Source organism: Panthera leo, chromosome B2, assembly GCF_018350215.1.
Source record: "Panthera leo isolate Ple1 chromosome B2, P.leo_Ple1_pat1.1, whole genome shotgun sequence".
Classification (NCBI taxonomy): domain Eukaryota; kingdom Metazoa; phylum Chordata; class Mammalia; order Carnivora; family Felidae; genus Panthera; species Panthera leo.
The window spans coordinates 67,252,509-67,276,203 of NC_056683.1; the positions used below are offsets into that span (position 1 = coordinate 67,252,509).

The 23,695-nt window shown below is 37.6% G+C and overlaps 1 protein-coding gene across 4 annotated transcripts in view; it reads right to left on the reverse strand.

Annotated features, from left to right (window-relative positions):
- Positions 1-23,695, reverse strand: part of COL12A1 (collagen type XII alpha 1 chain) — a 115,982-nt gene that overhangs the window by 21,614 nt on the left and 70,673 nt on the right. For all 4 annotated transcript variants that reach the window (XM_042939180.1, XM_042939182.1, XM_042939181.1 and 1 more), the window contains 17 exons: positions 22,411-22,540; positions 21,694-21,836; positions 20,092-20,221; positions 17,650-17,769; positions 16,208-16,354; positions 15,085-15,201; positions 14,730-14,876; positions 14,114-14,188; positions 12,138-12,277; positions 10,689-10,812; positions 10,371-10,514; positions 8,497-8,661; positions 7,130-7,168; positions 6,895-7,033; positions 4,666-4,808; positions 4,280-4,389; positions 234-383 (listed from right to left, as the gene is read on the reverse strand). In XM_042939180.1, coding sequence (XP_042795114.1) covers positions 234-383; positions 4,280-4,389; positions 4,666-4,808; positions 6,895-7,033; positions 7,130-7,168; positions 8,497-8,661; positions 10,371-10,514; positions 10,689-10,812; positions 12,138-12,277; positions 14,114-14,188; positions 14,730-14,876; positions 15,085-15,201; positions 16,208-16,354; positions 17,650-17,769; positions 20,092-20,221; positions 21,694-21,836; positions 22,411-22,540 — 2,163 coding nt within the window. The remainder of the gene's footprint in view (positions 1-233; positions 384-4,279; positions 4,390-4,665; positions 4,809-6,894; positions 7,034-7,129; positions 7,169-8,496; positions 8,662-10,370; positions 10,515-10,688; positions 10,813-12,137; positions 12,278-14,113; positions 14,189-14,729; positions 14,877-15,084; positions 15,202-16,207; positions 16,355-17,649; positions 17,770-20,091; positions 20,222-21,693; positions 21,837-22,410; positions 22,541-23,695) is intronic.

Below are 23,695 nucleotides of genomic sequence, written 5' to 3' on the forward strand. Positions count from 1 at the left end.
GTTCTCTGGTGTCTTGACATCTTATTTTGTTTCTAGCAGTAAACCACATTATTATGTTCTGTCAGTAGTATATTTCCTCAATGTAACTTTTTCGATGTTTCAATCTGACCAAGGAATTTGACAATTTAAAACCCACTGAGAAAACAAAAACAAAAACAACCCACTGATTATTTTTAAAATGTTATTTCAATCTTAATGAAAAGTACCTAGAAAAATAAAAATGTGTGACTTACTGTAGCTGATTTCCTCTCCCCTTTAAGAAGTTTTCCAAGAATTTCATAGCCATCAGTTGTGATATTTCCAGCTTCCTTGATGTCTTTTTCTATAATTTCATAGCAGTCGATGTAAATCTTAACACTTTTTGAGGTCACTACAATATGAACCTAAAAAGATCATTTGTTTCCATTATAAAGTTTCTACCCCAAAAAACTTGGGTGATTTCTGCATATTTCAGATCACAGGTTAACAAATATGTTCTTTATATTATTGTTATCCCAAATCAAGTCTTGGACTAAAATCCCAATAGTCAGATTACAATGTCAACATCATTTATTAAAAACATCAAATTAAATGAGCCTTCATCCACATATACATGCATAATTGCCTATTTTCCTATATGTACTCTTTCTGAGATGACCAGAGATAATGTAGTAGATGAGATGATCCCATTAACTATAAAGAACTATTCAAATACAAGTTAATAAATTATTAATGTATTGCTATACTCAGTAAACAGGATCCTCAAATGTCTTCCATTGATTTTGCTAAATTCAATTTTTAATTTGTTATTCCCTAATCTCAGCCAAAAAGAACTTGCATACCATATAGACATTTAACATAGTAAAGAATTAGCCCACGTCTTCTACAGAGATTCGGTTCTGGAAATTGATAGATATAAGATTCAATTTCCTTTTAAGGAAAGAATCTTATGTTGATTTACTTCTTATCTGATATTCAGGACACTCAGAATTTAAATCTATTAGTGCAGATAATTAATAAAACATTTGTATTTCAACAGCGTAAAGAATGGCTGCAGGTAATCTTTGAGTTTATAGTTATACTCATAGTTTCCACTTATCACAGCACAAATACTCAAGTAAGCACTCGATAATTACTTTGAAAAGTTTGGCTCCAAGTTAAAAGGAAAAGAAATTCCCTTAAGTTCTTTGAGTCAGTAAGCATAAGGACAATCTCTGGCAATGTTTTTAAATAGTGAATATTTTTCCCACATAGAATCACCACCAAAACATTAATTTAGTGCATCTGTTAAGTTCTAAGTGTGAACTGCATATTGATTGCTTTTATATAAAAGTGATACATAGCTTACTAAAAATTAACTTTAAATGTCCCCAGAACAATCATCTAATATTGAATTCAAGAAGAAGACCATATAAGCATTCCCAAGATATTTATTATCTAATAAGAACTAAAACCTATTTTTGGCTCTTGTATGAACAATCTCAGAGGCAAAAATTCACAAAATATTTTGAAAAAACCATAGTACCCCCAAAATTATTTCAAAATCAAAACTTTTAATTTGTAACAAAATTATTCCAATTGCCAGTCAATACTAGCCATTAAGAAACTCATGCTAAAAACATATTTTGCTACAATCTCTTCAGTGCTTTTCATCACATTTTAAATACAGGCATAATAACATTTCAGAGTGGGTTCTTCATCTGTAGACCACTGTCCCAAGTATTTAGGGGCTATTTCCCAGCTGTGAATCCTTTTTGGTCACAGTAAAGTAGGAAGAAATAGGAACACTCTTATCAACTCATCTCCCTTCCCAAGTTCTACTGTTCCCTAAATCTTTTATTTTTCATCTATTCCACTTTTTTTCTTATGACAAACTTCTCACTTGGAACAGAGACACAAAACGTGTCAAGAGAATCCTTAAAAAGCAATAGCTGTCTGCCATTCCTTACTTAAGCTCTTTTACCCTATGCTCCTTTTCTCCCAAGAGTCCCCTGCATGTCATTTTCATTAATTTCCTACTATCAGAGTATCACTCATTCACATCCTAAAGACTGAAGAAGTTCAATTCCCAAATTAAATGGAAAATGAGAGAAAAGTGTTTGAATCTTTGAATGAGTAAAGAATGTAAACAGACAATAGTGACTGAACTCAGTACTTGAATTGATGAGATAAATGAGAATAGGTTAAAAGAATGGGGTGGAGGAGTAGAGGAGGAAAAAGAGCATAGTGAAAACATAGAGGAGAAACTAAAAAAAGAAAAGTCTGATGAGAAAAAAAGGTAGAGATTGAGGAGACAAGAGAGCTTGTCAGAAGGAAAAAGAAGAGGCATTGCATAAAAACTAAGAACACAAATGCCTCTCCATAAAAGCAAGCAAAGAAAGAAATGTCAAACAAAATTATCTTGATTTGTAATTAATGACTGTCATTATAGACCTCTGCACAAAATACTGCTTTTTTTTTAAGTAGAATGAAGTATTTGATGAGGGTTGGAAATTTAAACATAATAGCGTTTAAGTGGTTATCAGTTGGTTCATAAATTTCTAATATCTTCAGTAGTATGGAAGGAAAAATAAAATAGTTCTTTTTAGCAACTACTGAAATGTAAGTTTAATAGGTGTATTAATGAGCCAAAAAAGTTCATAAGAACTTGGCCAAATTCAACATCTATTATCAGATAAGGAGCAGTTGAAGCTAATAATATTTGTCAAGCTAGAATTTTCTTTCCCAGTGAGGCATTTATTTTACTGTACTTCATCATGGCAGTAGATATGCCATTATACTCAGAGATCTTTGTTTTTCCTTCATTGTTGTTTTGCTTCTCACCAATGTGTACACTAAAGTGACTTTGAGCTTCATGAGGAGAGTCCCTTGCTATCCTTCGCAAGAATGATTCATCAATAAGAAAAAACATTCTGGAAAGAAACCAAGACTCTCAGGAAGAGAATTTGCAAAAAATCTAGCTAAACTACTCAAGTACAGGAAAGTTCAATTTTTACTTGAGAATCAGACTGAACTGGAAATATTTGTCTCCTATGCACAAGGACTAATTTTCTGAGTGCCTTACTGTTGCACAAGTGCTATTCCTCCTGTTAACTCAATCCAATGAATGACGGAATACCATTAAAAAGCCCACTCTAACCTAGATGGCTCTTTTCATTTCTAATGCTCCCAACTGTAGTACTTATTTGTCAATTAATCGTCCTTTAGAAATTTGATAGAGGGGCTCCTGGGTGGCTCAGTCGGTTGAGCGCCGACTTCGGCTCAGGTCACGATCTCGCGGTCCGATCTCGCGGTCCGTGAGTTCGAGCCCCGCATCGGGCCCCTGTGCTGACAGCTCAGAGCCCGGAGCCTGTTTCAGATTCTGTGTCTCCCTCTCTCTGACCCTCCCCCATTCATGCTTTGTCTCTCTCTGTCTCAAAAATAAATAAACGTTAAAAAAAAAATTAAAAAAAAAAAAAAAGAAATTTGATAGAACTTGCGTATTATCCTCTAATGTTGACATACAAAAAATTTTAATGAAGATCAACAAGAATAGACAATCCCCTAAGAATGCATCTTAGAACTTTTAATAATATTTTTTAGAGAATTCATAATGTGTTCATGTTCAAGAGAAATATTTCTCATAAATATATTAATTACTTTAGTAAATAATCATAACTTTCGGACTAGCATGCTTGTAACTCTTTGGTAAACAAGCAGAAGCAGCTTACTGGGCTCTATAAAAGAATTATTTTTATCAATTAAAATACTATCCACAAAAATTAAGCTTTTGAAATGAAATGACATAAAGGTTCACAATAAAATGGTAGGTAGAAAAAATAGGCATACAAAACTATACCTACTACATGATTCAAATTTTGAAGATATTAGCATTGAAAACATATCAGCATGTTAGTAGTAATTATCTCCTTGTTAGTAGAATTACTGTTTTATTTAAAATTTTTTAAATATTTATTCATTTTTGAGAGACAGAGAGACAGAGTGTGAGCAGGGGAGGGGCAGAGAGGGAAACACAGCATCTGAAGCAGTCTCCAGGCTCTGAGCTGTCAGCACAGAGCCCGATGAGATCATGACCTGAGCCAAAGTCGGGCGCTTAACTGACTGAACCACCCAGGCGCCCCTTACTGTTTTATTTTAAATATTCTCAAATTAATCAAATTCTTTAAAAGAAGATTTTGGTTTTAAAAGACATAGCTATGTTTCTACCAATTTAACATGACCTTTTAATAAATAATAAATTAGTTTGAATTTTTAAATCATATGCTTTTTCTATAAATAATCAGATATTTTATGTTTTTACCTTGTGAAAACTGCCATAAAATAATGCCTTCACCTCATCTGTGTCAAATGTAACAGTTTGCACTTCACCTCTTGTATCCTTGTTAAAGAACGATAATGTCTTGCTAGAAGCTGTAACCAACACATAATTGTTATTAAATCACATGCATGGTATACTTTATGTGGAAAATATTAACTAATGATTCTTGTTGGAGAGCTTTCTAAAATATTCAATAATTTCAGTTGAGATTAAATAAAATTAGAATATTTATCAATACGTTGTATTTTTAAACATAAAATCATGTATCAAGTAATTATATATATTCCGTAGGTTTTTAAAGAAAAGGAAAGAGAATTCATAATCAAAAGTAGTATGCATGCGCCTTAAAATAAGATAAAAATCCTTACGATCTGCAATTACTCCAACTTGTGGTTTATAATCTCTATCTGTGATTTGCCAAATTGCAAAAGGGTCACTGGGAGTTTCTGGGAGAAGTCTGAACAATAATATAATTGTATATGAAGAAGGAAGTCCATTTGGGTGTAGATCTCTGTTGGATAAAACATAACTGATTAGTTAATTAACAAAGATTTCTCACCAGAAATAGAGAATATTTTAAATCTTTGTACAATAAACTCATTACCAGCAGTATTAGAAGCTAGTCATAATAATCTGGCTACATATTAGAAAAGGAAAAATTTAGGAAACACATCAAAAGAGCAAACACTAAAGATCTATTATGTAAGTAGTGAATAGATTATTTACAATCGGCTAAATTTGCAAAAGTCTGGGAAATTGCCCAAGGTCTTTTATCCTACCGTTAATAACTGTTAATATCCTACTGTTAATTGTTTCTAGACACAAATATGATTATAAAATTACATAATGATTTTAGAGTGATAGACACTGTATCTATGGATGTAATTTTAAGAAAATGAATCTTACTAAATATGCTTAATTTCCAATGTCAGGGGAATGAGATCATGAGTAATACAGCTTAAGGTTTTAATTTCTCCTTGCCTATTTCTGATAGTTTTTACACTTCCAAATTCCTCCCTTGAAATCAAATAAATCACATAATCTCCAGAAGCTCACGTTCCCAAAAATAAAACCAGAAATAAACGTTAAGCCCATGTACATGTGCAAACGTTTAGTGATGATAAAGGATGTGATCCAATTAAAAGGAAATGCTTCTTGGCTCTAAAGCCATTAGACAAAAAATGTGGTCCCATGTGCTCTTCCAGAGTTGAGTCAGTCATTGTTCCGGGGGAATCTCTGAAGCAGGATTGATGGTTTTCTGTGTGAGACCATTTAATAATACTTTCTTCCTGAAGGTAGCGAAAAGGCTTTAATTATCAACTCTTGGACAGAAAAGAAGCTGTTCCTCCACAAATTTTGACACAGGGCACAGAATGTCTCTGAAGGTTTCATGTCCTAGTACCACACCACTGGTACTTCTGGAACACAATGCCGCCCTGCTTCTTAAAACATATGTTCTCAGCATGCTGACATGATGCCTTTCATATGTGCAAAAACCTGCTATCTTCATAATATTCCATGTTAAAAATAATATCTTCTCCACATTAATTCATCTCTCACCCGGTGCATGTTTCTCCATTAGTTAATGAGTGCTTATGAAAAAAGTGTAATTGCATTCATGCTTCTGTCTTTCAGCCACAGTTCTGACTCTTGAGAACACAGTAGGCTGTCACAAATTAAATGTAGGAATCATACCTTGTGGTGACTGAAGTTAAACACCGGGTATTAAGATTCACTGACAAACCTAAAACTGTGAACCATCATGGTTAACCATAAAAGAGTTAGGAACTTACAGTGTGGTCAAACTACAACAATATGATCTGTGCTTTCTTAAAAGAAATTAGCTTTGATTTTATTCTGAATTTTCCATCAGCTTTCCCAGAGCATTTCAAATTTCAGACATCATTTTCTGACCCTGTCCTAAGTTTCTAAAGGCTTTATTTCTTCTTGTTCTTTTCTTCCCATAAGCTGCCAAACACATATTAAAGTGTTTTAATTCTAATGAATAAAAAAGACATATTTTAGTTATGATTCCCAGGTGCAAACTTTCATGAAGTAAAATAACAACAGCTAGAGCTACCCAACAGATTGCCAGAGCATTGGCCAATAAAAACTAACCGCTGCCTGTCTGATCTTGGACAAGCAAAAGTGCCACAATACTTCATCTTCTGGAGATCTGAAACATTAAAAAGAATGCCGGCTCTCATTCGGCATTTATTCCATTCAGTCCCTCTGCACCACAGGAAGAAATGTTCAAAATAATTAGTTGCCTTCCTGCTTAAAAAGCCTCGCTTAGAAGAAGCCTTAAATCTACAATCCTAGCCTTAAATCCTAAAAGGTCCATTATCCATAATATTTCAGAACCAGGATGAGATTCTTGGGTCTGAGAATAGTAAGGCTGGAGTCTTAGTCTCCTGTGTGACCCGATGGGGAAGACACTTAAACCGACTGTATTTAAGGAAACTAAGCTAAGTCATCCATGAGAGACTTCTGACAATTCTAAAGTTTCTAGATTTTAAGAAGTCAGCAAAAATTCTAAGAACTGCAAAAAAGTGTCAGGCCCATGATAGGAGAAAGAAACTCCTCGTCACACTTACGCTGTAGGCTGATTCACAAACGCATTCTTCTGAAGTTTGTATGCTGAGTAGCTGGGGAAAGAACCAGACTCCAAAGAGACTCCTGGTACGGAAGCAAAATTCTTTTCTGTCAGGTTGTATGCTTCAAGCATCTTAAAACCTTTACACCAGAAAAGAAAAGATCAAAATTAGGTCCTTTTAATTATTTTGTTGCTTAAATCTGGAAATAAGTTAGTCCAAGGGTATAAATGCTTACCGGGTGAGGTGTAGCCGTCCAAATAAATGAGAGGACAACCTGCAACACACAGTGTTCTCTGAGTTCGATTCAGCCACATGATACACAAACATTACACACGCACACGAAGCAGCTATGTACATATACCAAGTCATGGGAGTGTTCGTTCATTTACAAAAATAACATCCATCTAGCCCTTTATAAGTGATTTCTTGTAGACTTCCTTTGTGTAGGAGAAATTATAGTGCTAACTGGTATAATCAATGTTTTCTGAAAATCCTCCAGTCCTAGTGGGAATTTTACAGTATTCTTACAAATAGCAAAAACAGAATTGAAGGGGGAAATTTTCAGATGTTTTTCAATAGATTAAAGAACTCTTCTCCCCGTGGATTTTAGATTTAAGCAAAGGCAGAAGTTTGTCCCTATTCAGCTGTCTGCCAACCCCTCCCACCCCCCAAGCCCCATGTCAGCTATTGGATGTCACACAGCGGTGACAAGCGTGCGACAGTTTTCACCCCGGGACCCCAGAGCCAGGGATCCTAGAGGGTGGCTTTCAGGACCCCAGAACCGCAAGGGAGGCAATGGTACCTCCAGACCCACTACCCCCTCCCCTGCGCAATTCCATTCTGAGCTTTGGCATGAGTTCTGAGAGTAAACCCCAGATTATTGTTCACTGCTGCCACCTCTAAGCACATCTCTGAGTTTTTAGTAATGTGTGAGAAGGCAAGATATAACACCTGTGAAGCGTAGCCCTCCCTAGGACCAGGGGTCTAATACTAGCCACATAAGTGTCTCCATAACACCCCAAGAATCGGTGCTTATAGGTGGGAAAGAGGATAAATTGACTTAAATAATTGATCTTTGGTCCTTCGCTGTATTTGAAAAGCTCCAAGTTCATTGAAGTCTTGGCAAAAACAAGAAAAATCTACACCCAAAAAACCAAAAGAGGACCAAGTGAATTTCTATGGAGTGCACACGCAAAAGTCAGTGTTTTCCTTGCTTCCTTGAAGCACGGATGTTGACAGAACAAATACCAATTGATTACTAATAGGGAAAACCTTCATCTCACAGAAATGTTTCTATAAATGCATTTCTAAGCTGAAGATTAATTTACTCAAACGTCACAGCATTGGGATGGTGGGAAAAGGATATGTTAAAACACTTCATTTCCATACAAGGAATATTACATCCTCAAGGCTAAAAGCGGACCTCTGACAAACACACATTTAGCATGATCTCAATAGGAACAATGATTCATCAGGTTCCCAAGTGATTTCCCCGAATCTATTTACTCACGGACCTGATCCCATACAGGACAGGCCATTGTCTACTAAGTTGTTTTCTTCCAAAACAGGTGAGATTGTGGATCCATCTGGACCATGACTTACTTGAAGTGGCAGTCTCACAGACAAACGTGATAAGGTTGTCCTCAATCTTCTCAAAAGACTCAAAGTCATCCACAATGAACACGTGCCGTTCACTCGGTTTGCTGGCAATGTTAGCGAGCTCATTGTAGTCAACGTCAGCCACACCGACTACAAAGACACTGAACCCTGCAGAGCAGTGTTTATAGAGTGAATTACATGTCCCCTTTTCCATACTTTATTCAGCAGTTCAAAATAAAACCTTTTCAGAAATGACACTGCATTTTTCTCAGTAAAAGCAGTAAGTCCTTTTAATGGACATAAACTCTCTTGGACTTTTCCAGGCCTTCCTGTTTTCTGGCTTAGAAAACTCAGTTATTTGGGTTTCCTAAAATAAAATCCTAACAATTAAAAGGCGCACATCTTAACAGCAGAAAGACTTGATGTGGTGCACATTTCCTTCCAGAGATCCATAGTCCTAACAGACCCATCCATTCGACAGCTCTCTTAGGCACCATTAACACTTTAAGCTTACGTAATTCAGAAACCAAGAATGGGCTCATTTTAAACTTTGAGTTCTTGAAACTGATTTTCTCAACAACTCAGGCTCAAAGGCAGCACTTTGGCCACTCTTGAAATGGAATCTATAATTCCCAGTGGAAATAAACTTTCATTTATTTAGGCTAACACAAATAAACAAAGACTTCACTCCAAAAGTTTAGTTTGAAAGTAGAAAAAGTAGACTATATAAGAAATTAGTTCTCTAATGAGATATAAGTAAGGTAACTTGAGCAAGCATGCATCACCCCAAACTTAAATCAACCAAAAGCCCAAAATATGTAGATATCTGTTCAAAGTGCATGACATTGCACTCATGCAATGAGTGGGTGGCTCAGTCAGTTAAGCGTTCGACTCTTTATTTAGGCTCAGGTCATAATCTCACAGTTGTGGGTTTGAGTCCCATGTCAGGCTCTGCACTGACAGTGTGGAACTTGCTTGGGATTCTGTCTCTCCCTCTCTCTCTGCTCCTCCCCCACGCTCGCTTGCTCTCTCTCAAATAAATAAACTTAAAAAAATAAAGGCAATAACTTATTTAAAAAGAAAAGTCAGTACAAAGAACAATCTGTATTGAAAGAAGACAGTATGACTTAGCACTAATCATGACTCATGCTTTTAGCCAAAGAATTATGTATGTGCCGATGAAAAATTCCATATAACAAAGTACTTTCTAAATTTACTACAGTCAATCAAACACAAAATAGAATTCTCTCTAAAATATGTTAACCTTGGACTCTACCTGGGAGTTGGGATTTGGGGGTGTGGAGGGCGTTAACGCAAGTGCTGGTGAGACCTAATTTCATCTCTAGTAATCCTAAATAACGAATCCAAATCCGTGTTGCCAGGAGGCTCTCAGGATATTTGATTGTCAAGGTCCACTTCAAAGATATCTTCCTCCACCTCCCTTCAGCAATCTGCATTGGGTTTGTATCTGCAAGGATGTGCTAAAGCTAAAGGCTTCCCTATGTTTCTCCTGGCACAGGGAACCGGCATCAAAATTCACTTCTGCTATGGGAGGAAGTCTGCTCTGGGACCATCCCATTACTGCATTCTGTAGCCTTCTAGCCATGATGGGGAAATTAGGTTTGGTCTTTTACATACCCCGAGTCACATCTTACACAAAGATATATATATATACACACCATGTCATTTCTGAGCACTTACTACACCATCCACAAATTAAATATAAACTAACATTTAAAGGGTATGGACTCCAGAGTAAAACAGGAAAAATAAAGTAAAAGCAGCAGTTTCATCTTTCGCAATCATTCCTGGAAACATGTAAAACTGTTAAGATAATGAGTGCGCTCACTGGACATCAAATTCATGCCTGTGCTTACCTGACTGCTGGATGACCAAAGCTGCCTTCTTGACCTCATCCTGTGACCGACCATCTGTGACCACAACCAGCACCTTGGGGACATTCTTCCTCATGCCGCTCTCCCAGGTCAAGACCTTCTCCTTGATAAACGTGAGAGCTTTGCCTATAGAGTGTTGCAGGGAACATTGTACTGTCACCTCAGTGAAAACTATCCAAATGCCAATAGACACACTCAACTGAGAAGAATATGAATATCAGAATGTGGTAGTACACTCAGTTCTACCACTCCAAATGCTTTGGAGAGTGAAGGTCCACGTTCACAGTTGATTAACTGTACCTGTTCTTGTGTTTCCTCCTCTGTACCTAATATTCTGGAGGGCCCCAAGGGCTTGGGCCTTGTCATTGTATGTGTTCAACTTGAACTCAGACTTGACCTCGTCACTGTACTGCACAAATGAGACCTGAAAGGGAATGTAGTTGGTGGTGAGGTTAAGACACCTCTTTCTATAGTTCAATTTTCCAGTGGCTCCTCCTGCTGTTGAATGGGGAAAATAAATATCCTAGATTTGACAGACTATTATAAGCTCTTTATAGCTAATACTATAACACTGACTACTATTGTCTCATTAAATTTACTAATTTCTAATCTTCAATGAAACCACCAATAATTGATATTAACATTGTAAATATGCTGTATTCATATAGTATTCACATCCTTTCTCTAGGATGTAGGAAGAGATGGGCAAGGCTAGGGAAGAGTGAGGTCCCAGGATTAGAAATGAGAACACACCATCTTGAACTCAAATGTTGGCTAAGCAATTTGGTCCTTAGCCAACTGCTTCTTCTCACTAACTGCATTCATTCTTCATCGTAAGATTAAAATGTTGCATGTGTGCTAATAATCAGCACTCACCACAAACAGTGTAATTTACTTGACAGAGTACAGGCTTTGTAGTCAGAATTCAATGGGCTCAAATCCTAGCTCTGTCTCTTAGTAGCTGTGTGACATAGGGGAAGTTCTGCACCTCTCTGGGCTTTCGTTTCCATATCAGTAAAATGGAGATAACTATCCTTACTTTCCAGAGTCATGTTAAGGACTGATAATCACGTATATAAAGTAGATGACACAGTAGTTATTTTTTACTTTTTATTAGAAATCTCAGTGTCTGAATGGATGAAAAAAATGGCTTAATTGCTAAAACATTAATTTAAGACTATAACTAGCTTGAATTTTTTACTCTTCTTGGGTTGGAAAAATGTTCACAGGATTATTTGGGGATTTTAAATTTAGTATATTCCATAAAAGAATACATGATTTGTTTATGAACTTATGTGTGGCTTATGTCAAAATCTCTTATTTTTATAATCAAAGATGCCACAGTGATGAAGTATGAAACGCCACACACCCACGCCAGTCACTGCTCATCACTGTGTCCTCTATCTTAATAGGGATTGACAATCACAATGCATTTAATTTCCAGAACATTAGATGACCTTTTATGGAAATGTATCATTGTCGGAAGTCTTAAGCAGGAAGTCAGAGTCAGAATGCCCTAAATTCTCCAAAAGCAGTATCATCTAGCCAAGAGAATATCTACGGAAGAATTTATTTTTCTATTTGTCATTTATATCCAACTCCTTCCCAAAAATACATGTGTAAAGAAAAATAGTAAATAACAAAAGTCAAAACATAGTTTATACAGAAAAGCCTTTCTACTTAAAAAGAGAAATTCAAAGGAAATAGCAAGACCTTACAAATGAATAGCCACTATGAAACAGCACCCACCTGAATTCCAGCAGGACTGATTTCATCAAAGGCTCCCACAGTATTGAAGATGAATTTTACAACTTTGTTAAAATTATCATCCCCGATACTCCAGGAGGCATCAGTCAAGAATACAATATCTGCCTTGGCCCCTTTGCATACTGGGGGGAAAAAACAGAGAAACCCCAATTCTCATGAATTCTTTTACTCAAATGAAGTTACAAAGCTGAGAAGTGTAGCCCAACACCCCCTACCCAAAGTAGTCTTCAGCAGCAGCAGCAATTCCTGGAAGCTTCTTAGAAATGCAGAATCTGGGCCCTACCCAAGACCTCCTGAATCAGATTAGCAATGACAAGGTACCCTGACGATTCACATGCACAATAAAGTTTGAGAAGCACTAGTCTAATTGTCCCTTAATTTCTGGTCTGGAATTACTCCATCTGCTTAGATCCATTATGCAAATATATGTTCTTTCCTTGTGGAACTTCTCAAGTGGTTTCAAACAATAGATGAGGAGGAAATAAAATGAAAAGCAACAATGTCTAGAATTTAAGAATACCCATCAGTAGGTCTGGAGGTTTTGTATATAATTGTCAAAGATTTGGTGCAAATTAGGTGTCTTTTCATTTTAAATTAGGCCACTAGAATCATACAGAGTAAGGGAAGGGAAGGAATAAATTATCTTTGATTTCAATTTTCAGACCTGGAGGGTTAAAAAAATTAAAATTTTAGTATATAAAAACATGTAGAATATACAGCACCAAGAATGAACCTCACATAAACTGTGGACTATGGATGAAAATGATGTGTCAGTGTAGACCCATAGTAACAAATGCACCACTCTGGTGTTCAGTGTTGATACTGAGGGAGGTTATGTGTGAGAGGGGCAGGTTGTATGTGGGAACTCTATGTACTTTCAGTTCAATTTTGCTAAGACTGCTTTAAAAAGTAAAGTCTAGGGCACCTGAGTGGCTCAGTCCATTGAGCCTCCAACTCTTGATTTCGGCTCAGGTCATGATCTCACAGTCATAGGATCTGGCCCTGTGTTGGGCTCCATGCTTAGCGTGGAGCCTTTTTGGGATTCTCTCTCCCTCTCTTTCTGCCCCTTCCCTGCTCATACTTTCTCTCAAAAAAAAAAAAAAAGGCTATTAAGAAAAATTTAATATATTTTAGGACAAGGTTTTTTACTGAATTTCTTTCAACAGTCTAAAGAAACCCATTATTATTTTACCCTACAATACAATTTACCCTATATAGTATTATTTTATCATATAAGAATACATTTTTAATTTTTTTATTTTATTTATTTAGTAAGTTTAATAAAGTTGTAGCATTCTAGAGCCCTCTAAGAGAAAAGAAAAATACTTATAAAATCTGAAATTCTTTCAGTTAAGTGCCAGAAACAGAAACTTGGGGAAAGAATAAAGCAGTAGTTAATTAGCTTAAACTTGATCTGATAAAACACTGAGAAGTGCCCCAAAGTACTGAGAGACCAGTTTTGTTAGCTCACTATGTCTTTTTGCCAGTTCCCTGCAAGTGACAATTATGTCTCAAAACTGCATTGAATAAACATTTTTTAACTTTGTGCAATCCAGGGCAGAAGCCAGGAATTCCAAAGCCGAAGGCCCTAGGTGTAGGTTGAAGATACAGCCAAAAAGGTTCACAATGCCTATTGATGTCAGCATCCAGGAAAAAGAAATGCCCACCATGGGACTATGGACAATGCAAAGTATCACTAGACATTAATCTGCAAAATCGAGGAAAGAGAGTTCCAACTGAAGAGCTATAGCTTATGACTGAGTTCATTCACACTCCCACCTGAGCGGGAGAAGAACAATTACTGGTAATCTTTTTATTTTTTTTTATCTAAAAACTGTTCGGCAAAGATGATAAATCAGAAATAGCCTATATCAGTCGGAAGTAGCATCTAGGCTACATAAATAAGAAGGCTATAAATCCCTACCAGCTGAATGTACTGCCTGACATGCTGTACTTACCTTCCCGGGCTGGTGGAATTGTGGGAGGGGGAGGAGGTGTGGGAGGCTCCGTAGGGGCTTCTGTTGGCTTCACAGCTGGAATTAAAAAATAATAATTAGAAGAATATAACCTGTGCAAATTTCATATCACAGGAAGTACATGTTAGGAGCAATTTAAGTCCTAGATAACAAATCAAGTCTCATTGGCACTGATATACTGGAAATTCTATTGTATCCAAATTTGATATCATTGGTAGTCATTCAAACATTGACAACAGCTGCAGAAAGCAAAACGACAATTCAAAGGGTGGATGAAAGGCCTTCAAATAGGGTCAAATGAGTAAAGGTCACTAATACGAGTGCATATTCACCTTCTCACTGCCAGCAAAAGCTGTATCTCCCTCCTGTAGCCCTTCCCTTAAAATAACACCAACTCTGTAACAGGGACAACATGGATTTGCTGTAGATAAAAGTCCTGAACCAGCCACAGATTCCTTCTTCATTAATCTGCCATCATTCCAATCATTACTATTGCCCAAAGGGAGAAGTGTCTACACCGGAGCCACTAAAGTCTCCCACACGTAGAACATTCTATTCTGACACCTTACAGAGACTTTCAGATTACTCAAAAACTTACTGGTATGTTCTTTGACAGAGACTCCAGGTCCCTCAAGATTTGGTGTCTGCACAAAAACAGTGACACCATAATCAGTTTCTGGTGAAAGGCCAGTGAAGCAGTGACTGGTTTCCGATCCACGCACTGTAATTTCTTGTCCTCTGGTTCCTGATTATGACAACAAAGGAAAATGCCAGTGTCACCATCAAATATATGTAAAGACATTTTTATATATAATTTTGTAGACAAAATAGCATCTCCATTACTGAAGTTTAAAATGTTGCTACTCTGTGCCCAGTCCTTTTTTTTCTTTTTTAATTTTTTTGTTTGTTTGTTTGTTTGTTTGTTTGTTTATTTGTTGGTGTTACACACATACCATCTGCAGGGCTTAGTTTTAGCCTGTAGGAGGTGGCTGCCCGGTGAGGTGACCATCTAACACAGAACGTATCCCACCCGACCTGGTAAGTTTTCAGATCTGTCACATTTAAATACACTACGAGAAAAAAAAAAAAAAAGAAAGAAAGAAAGAAAGAAAGGAAAAACAGATTTACTTCACGAATAAAGACAAAAATGCATACTTTTAATCAAAACACAATTTTAAAACTTCCACTGTAGCTGAAAAACAAATGCCTATGTTCTTAGTATGTTTCCTTGTAAGAAACATACAAGAAACATACAGGAAAATGTGGTACAGCTAAAACAGACCTCCTGTTCTATCACTAGTTCTCAAGGGAAAGAAATTCTACATAGTCTAGACACTACAAAGAACCAAGACATCTCATGTAAAATAATAATAAGAAATTTTTCTAAAAGGCTATCTTCTAAGTCCTTAAATAGTTATTAACTACTTGGTGACCACAAAATCTATCTTTGGGCCAAGTCATTAATCATGGCATTTCTGTGAAAATTTTCAATTGAATCAATCATTTAAGTAATATATGTTTTAACATCACATATGTCAAAAAAAAACCCAAAGGGGCGCCTGGGCGGCGCAGTCGGTTGAGCGTCCGACTTCAGCCAGGTCACGATCTCACGGTCCGTGAGTTCGAGCCCCGCGTCGGGCTCTGGGCTGATGGCTCAGAGCCTGGAGCCTGTTTCCGATTCTGTGTCTCCCTCTTTCTCTGTCCCTCCCCCGTTCATGCTCTGTCTCTCTCTGTCCCAAAAATAAATAAAAAAAAATTAAAAAAAAAAAAAAAAAAACCCAAAAACTACATGGCATTCCAAATTTAATTTTACAGATAATTCATGGATAAAATCATAATTTCTATACTTTTTATCTTTCAAAATTCAAAGTATATTTTACCAGAAATAAAAATATCACATACATTTTTGTATACTCAATTATATTACTTATATATTTGTGTGGCTAGACAACAAAGGGCCACCTCCTTAATGCTGAGGAAACATGCATATGTTAAGAAGAAATGAAATTAGAACAGGCTGACCTGGCAATCTGCACCACACTCTTTCTTACAACCATGAAAAGATATGTCACTCACATGTAGTGCCTTGATCCGTCAGGGGGACACTGAGTCCAGAATCATACTGAGCGTAAACATCCACATCATAGGTGGTGCTGGGATTGAGATTGTGTAATGTGTATGATGTCATTTCTCCAACAAAAACTTCCATGGGCTCATTGGAACCTTAAGAACAATCACAAAAATACATAGAAATATGCCACCACTAGTCTCAAATTTTCCTTAAAATCAAATAACTTATACTCAAATGATGGTAGGAACACCATTAATTCCACAGCCCCTTATGCACCTGCTCACTGTAGCACATGTTTCATTATATGGTGAATACAAAACTATAAGCAGAGACTGAATTCTTCACCCTCTTATAATCAAAGCATACATAGCACAGTACCTAGAATGTAGTAGGTTTGTAATCAATGTTCCTTTAATGATAGTAACTACCCTAGACCCCTCAAGCCTCTTCTCTAAGCCCCAATTTGGCAGCATAGTGCTTTGTGCATAGTAGATGCTCAGTTAACATTTTTCCAATTTGTTATAGAGATGATTTAAGAAATTCTATCTTGGGGTGTGCCTGGTTGTCTCAGGCAGCCAAGTGTCCGACTTTTGCTCAGGTCACGACCTCACAGCTTGTGAGTTTGAGCCCCACCACCTATATAGGGGTCTCTGCTGTTAGCACAGAGTCCACTTTGGATCTTCTGTCCCCCTCTCTCTCTGCACCTCCCCTGCTCACTCTCTTTCTCTCAAAAATAAACATTAAAAAAAAAGAAAAGAAATTCTATCTTGGTTCTTATTCCATGAGTTTGGTTCCTGAAGGTCCTCAATTAGCAACACCTTCTCCTCCTTTAAGCTCTCTCTCTCGAATCTCACATTTCCTTTCTCTTGCCCTCTCTCCTTTATTTTTCATAGCTCACCCCCTTTCTGGGTGCGTGAACGATACCCTCGCAAATTTGGTACAGAGAGCACTTTTCTTCCATTTTGCTAAGCATACAGGCAGAACATAGAAACAGAGATAACAAATCACTTAATCAAGGTGATATCCACTTAGATGTAAATGTTAATGGGAAGTTGAAAGCAAGCCTGTCAGGGATAAACTAAAATGCATATGCCCTTGACATAATGGGAAAACACAGAAGTTTATATTGATTAAATATGCATTATTTCACAATCATAATAACGTACAGAATATCTGAACACAGATTCCATTTGCGTCATTTTATGAACCAGACCAAACTTTATAATCATGCAATATAAGGAGAGTCTCATCTGCACCCATAGTAACAATGACACTTCAGACCATAGGCTTAGAACACTATTTCCAAAAATATTGCCTCTAGTGGGAGAGGACTTGATGTGACAACCAAACTCTCAAGAGAATCTAATCACCGAGGATGCGGTAAAGGCTCCCTCATAAACAATAAACTCTTTAATGCATTTGTATGGCAATAAAGGTATTTCCTTACCCACTGGCTTATACACAATTTTATATCCAAGAACCGGAGAGGGTGAAGGGTCCCAGGATACTCTGAATCTCGTATACCATTCATCAGAGATGTGTATGTTTTGAGGTGGAAGCAGTCCCACTGCAAACAAATATTGGCACACATTACTGACCTCTCATTGACAAGCAAGGAGAGCATAGGACATTATGAGTATTGATTGCACGGTCCCATGACAATAATTTAACAAGATGCCCTCATCCAGAAAACAATTTCAAAGCTGTGAAACATTCAACGGGAAACTTAGTAGTTTTCCAAATTCAAACAGTAACTCAAATGGCCCCAGCAACTGATGATTCCCAGAGCTATTAGGCTATATAATGCAGATTAACAGAAAATACAAGAGATCTCATACTATTTGTAGCATGTTATACATTACAGATTGTTAGAGCCAAAAAGCAATTTAGAAACTCTCTAGTCCAACCACCTTATCACATAAATAAGATTTGATTTGCCCAAGACCACACAGCTAGCTGGTGACCAAAATGACGTTCTTTCCCAGCACCCTTCTATCCTCCCCCATCATAACCTAGAGCAAGTCAAGTCTCCAGGGGTACTGCCTCCAACTCCACACCCTGTAAAACCAATGCTGTTAGGTAGCATGCTGAGTAGTTACTGCATTATTATTTTTATTTATATTATTAGATACATAACATATATTATAAAGGATTCAACTTAAACTTTTTTTTTTTTGGCAAGAGAAACTGGAAATGGCTTTGGCACTTCCTTGAAAATTTAAGTCTGGTAAAGATTTTTTTTTTATATTTTCATAAGCACAAAATTCTAAAATATGCCATTTCCCAAGAAAAGTACCAGAAAGTATTCTAAAACCTAAGGGAAAGTGAAAAATGAAAAGTTGTTCAATTTAAATTGTCAAGTCGCTGAACTGAGACTCCATTGACTCAGTCCTGCAGACAATAAGTATCAATAAATATATAAATTCCTGGCCTTGAGAGGCTGAGATAAAACAACTCTATAGGTGTTTTTCTCTTGGGAGCTTTCAAATGTCGCCTCCCCCAAATTTTGTAATGTCAAGATTGTTTAAGCACTGAAAGTGTTTGGGCAACTGAGTGTAGCAAGGAACCTGAAATCATTTACTTTAGTGGGTTTTTGCGGAATGAAGTGGAAAGAGGAACACGGATATTTACCGGTAACAGAACTCAGACCTACATAGCCCAGCCTGCCTTTATGCTAAACCAATGACTTTCAATCTCGGCTGTGCGCTAGAACGTAAGTGGATCCAGGTTACAGTTCAAACCAGTTCCAGTAGTATCTCTGGGGGTTTTAAGGCTCTTCAGGTAATTTCAGGGAGCAACCAACTTGGAGGACCTTTGCTCTAAACAATAAGAAATTGACACCAGTGTAAGCTGTAAAAGTGGCCCACCGTGGAGCCCAGGTGGCTCAGTTGGTTAAGCTTCAGATTTCTTGATTTCGGCTCAGGTCAGGAGCCCCGCATCAGCTATGCACTGACAGCGAGGAGGCTGCTTGGAATTCTCTCTCTCTGCCCCTCCCCTGCATGCTCTCTCTCTTTCTCTCTCTCTCAAAACAAATAAACTTTATTTTTAAAAAAGAAAAAAATAAGGAAAAGGGATCCGAGCAATGAGAAAGAATGAAATATGGCCCTTTGTAGTAACATGGATGGAACTGGAGAGTGTTATGCTAAGTGAAATAAGCCATACAGAGAAAGACAGATACCATATGTTTTCACTCTTATGTGGATCCTGAGAAACTTAACAGAAACCCATGGGGGAGGGGAAGGAAAAAAAAAAAAGAGGTTAGAGTGGGAGAGAGCCAAAGCATAAGAGACTCTTAAAAACTGAGAACAAACTGAGGGTTGATGGGGGGTGGGAGGGAGGGGAGGGTAGGTGATGGGCATTGAAGAGGGCATCTTTTGGGATGAGCACTGGGTGTTGTATGGAAACCATTTTAACAATAAAGTTCATATATTAAAAAAAAAGGGATCCGAACACTAATAATTTTCTGTAAATTACTTGGTACTACAGGAAAAAAAGCTAAATTTGCAAAGACAGAGATGATTACCAATCATCTTGCTTCTTTATTTATGACTTAACATTTTATCATGATAGAGCGTTTTTTGCTGATACTAAATTGACTGAGTTAACAGCTACATCCTTTACTGATACCACACAAACTAAACCATTATTCGGAGAAACAATGGTTTTCCAAAGGAGAAACAAAACTATGTCAAGCAAAGCAAAATATGCAGATTTTGTCTCTTTTTCTTCTTTTAGTGGACTTTTAAAAAGTTAAAATACAAATTCTATTTCCATATCATTTTGACAAAATTCAATGTTTAATATAAATGTTAATGCAGTATTAATGTAATATTTGGGATGTACTGGTAAAGGAAAAACTTAAAGATTATAAAAGGATGAAGACAGTTACCAGTTCTTCCATTTCCTGTTAGATGGCCACCGTCTCCATCTTCATAAACAGCAATAACAGTAATTTTATATGGAGTATCAGACTGCAGGGGCTGCAACATTACATTATTTCTTCTGCCTGGGACTGTGGTCTATAAGAAGTTAAATGACAAGTTATCAGCTAGAGAGCTTCCAGATCAAAAGGCAACATTGTTTTATGTATTTCTATAAACAGTAACAGTTTCTTCATCCTTTGTTTTTGTTGCACAATGCTCAATCAAGGTCTACACTGCCTCTGTGCAGCGGCAGGAGAGTGGTTCAGAGTCAGAGAGATCTGGGCTCAAATCCCAGATCAGCCATTTATCAGCCTTGTGACTAAGCAGAAAAATCGTGGAGGAAATGGTGAGGATGAAAGGTAAGAACAAATACAACACCTCGGTGCACATTACTGGGTACTGTGGCAGTCAGCAGCATGCAGCAAGGTTTGTCTCCACCTCTCATCCATGTGTGTTACATTTTCATGTACTCCCGCAGCAAATTCCCACCACGCGGCCACTGTGGGAATGGTAATAGCTGCTGGGAATTCTTTGGTGAACAAAAATGGACTCCTTGTCTGCCCTCAGGGATATCAGTTTGGCTGATACTAATTAGGTGGAAAAGACGAAAAACAGGAAATGGAAAATACATTCAACTACCCCCGTGAAGAGGAAATGAACCAGATATATCTATCTCTCTTCCAACCCTATGCTTTACCTCTACAAACAATTGCATGTGTTTCTGATAAATAAAAATGGGTGTCTGAATTAAAGCTTAACATATCAAGTTCAAAAGATGAAATAGAACATGACGATAACAAAGGGGGGGGGGCGGTGATCAAAGAAGGTCTGTGGCAGAATGATTGCAAACCACAGACCTAGCTGCTTTATAATCAACATTTTATGTAATCTTCAACTGACCTATCACTTCAATTAACCACTAAACTTTTAAAAAAGTGGTAAGTTTTTCCATCCATAGCTAATGGATATGCCTGGTGAGGGCTGTGAGGAAGTTACAAGAAACCTAAATCTGGTTCAAGAGAGACACTGTGACACATAAAAAGTTTTCAGGTAATTTGACAGCATATTATATTCCAAAACCAAAGTACAACAAAAAATGTTAAATGTAAAGAAAAGAGGTATCAGTTAGCACTGGAATACTGAAGGGGCATCTTGTAGAGAAATCAGATTTAAAGAAAGGATAGGCTTTGCAGGGTCATATCATTTGGACATTAATTTAGGTAGCTCAGAATAGTAGGTATCATGTTTCACTAGACTTAGTTCTGAACAAAATTAGGTGGCTAGAAATATGTATTTCATGCAATAAGACAATTTTTCAATCTGTCTTTAGAACAAAATGAACCCAAAGACATTGACTCTCCCTAACGTGGGAGACACATTAGATGTATTTGGGTGTTCCCAGTATTGTGTCAGAGAAAGTCATAACAAATGTGACTGTCACCCAAGAGTCAAGAACTCAGCTGTAATCACAGTACACTCTCAAAGGAAAAAAAAAAAAACAACTTAATTTCACCCCCCTGCCAGGTGAGAGATTATAAAATGCTCAAATAAATGAGAACTGAACTTACATATTCATCAATTGGATCTCCAACAGTGGGAGAATAAATGATCCTGTATTGCTGAACCGGCCCATCAGCATGATCCCAGGCTACAGAGAGGCTATTGGTTGTCTCCCCAAAGACTCTCATATTTCTTGGTCCACTTCGTGGTACTAAGTAAATAAAAATAGAATAAAGTTAGTTGCCCGCTTGTGAGCATGGCAGACATGGGGGTGGCGGAAGGGGCATAGGATAATTTTACAAAGGTACAAAGGAGTTACTTGGGGAAGCCTCACATTCGTTAGGATATTTACTCCCTTATGTTTGAAACTAAATATACAGACTGGGAGAGAAAGGGATTATTTCAACTACTATAAACCACCTCCTGTTTAATGAAACATAGAAGCCAAGCCCTCACATCTCTCAAGTGCCCACTTGGTGAGAAGATCCACTGCAAGGCAGAAGAAGAGAAAAACTCCTCTTTAACTTAGGTCCCAGATGAGAAAATGGCAGAATGAAGTTCCCTCAGCACAGACAGCAGTCATGGGCCCAGAGCTTTAGCCTGGAATTTGAACGTGAGGATGCCCAGGCAGAACCACATACCCAGGCCTACTCTCGTCTGTGCAAAGGTGGAGACAGTGCTCACCACTACTCACTCAGCACCCACCTCCCACTTCTCACTCACTCGGAGGAGCCCTGCCAACCTAGTTACAAGGGAAGGGGGTGGAGAAAGGATTTCTGCCTCACGCGTTCGGCCCTGGCCAGGGCTGGGATTTCCCTCTCCATCGGAGTAGAGAGCTACAATGTTCACAGAATAGGGCGTGTCCGGAATCAGCCGCTCCAGGTGCACCGTGCGGGTATTCCCTGGCACCACCATCTGGAGGGGAGGAAATGCCAAATTCTGCTTGACAACAGCTCAAATGCTTATCAAGTTTTTTATTAGTCAACATAATAACATTTATAATTAAAAGCTGAGCCCAGGCACGTCAGAAGCCAACCACTATGCTTCCTCATGAGATCTGGCAAAGCCACACTATCAGATACAATTTATCCTCAGAAATTCCCCCTCCAAAAAAAACCAAAATTTAGTTCATACTAAACTACTAAACATGCTAAACTACCCTTAGTAGCTTCAGTTGTCTCTCATTTATGTTTACTATAAAGATTCTCAAATCCAGGGCTCATGGTAGTTACCCACAGTGCATCCTGATTGTTAGACACACATAAGAGAAGGGACCCCCCCCCCACACACACACACACACTAGTAGGGGAGAGATTTTGCATTAAAATCGAGAGCTACTCCATAAAATGGACAAGGACAATGTTGCCTGAGTAAGTCCCGCCATACACAGAGACATGCAAATCATTTGTCTATCTTTGTTCACCGCCATTGTCCATTTTTATAAAGACGTAAAGTAGTCCATAATTTTACTTTAGTCCATAAATTAGTCCATAAATGTACTTTTCCCTAGGTGTTCTGATACTATTTCTATTCAAATTACTAATTTCAGATTTCTACATCATCAATCTACTTATAAAACTGAATAGGGGACACCTACGTGGCTCAGTCAGTTAAGCATCTGATTCTTGAATTTGGGTCAGGTCATGATCTCACAGTCGTGAGATTAAGCCCTGAGTCAGGCTCTGTGCTGAGCGTGGAGCCTGCTTAAGATTCTCTCTCTCCTGCCCCTCCCCCATTTGCGCGTGTATGTGCACACCCACTCCCTCTCATCTCTCTCTCAAAAACAAAAACAAAAAAAACTAAATAGTATTGTGAACTGAAACAGACTGGGCAACTTGTAAGAGCCAGTGAAGGCAAACTTTAAGATATTTTCATAACACAGACATTTCTACATTACAACAAAAGCCCATATTGACAAGGTCTGTTAATGATTTGCATTTATTACTGGGGTATTTAACTCATATAGCTGACTTGTATTTTCCCAAAATCCATCTTTGCTAACTAACCCTAAATTTAGTACACCGCCTTAAATCATTAGGTGCAATCATTTAAGCATTATTCATGGTCATG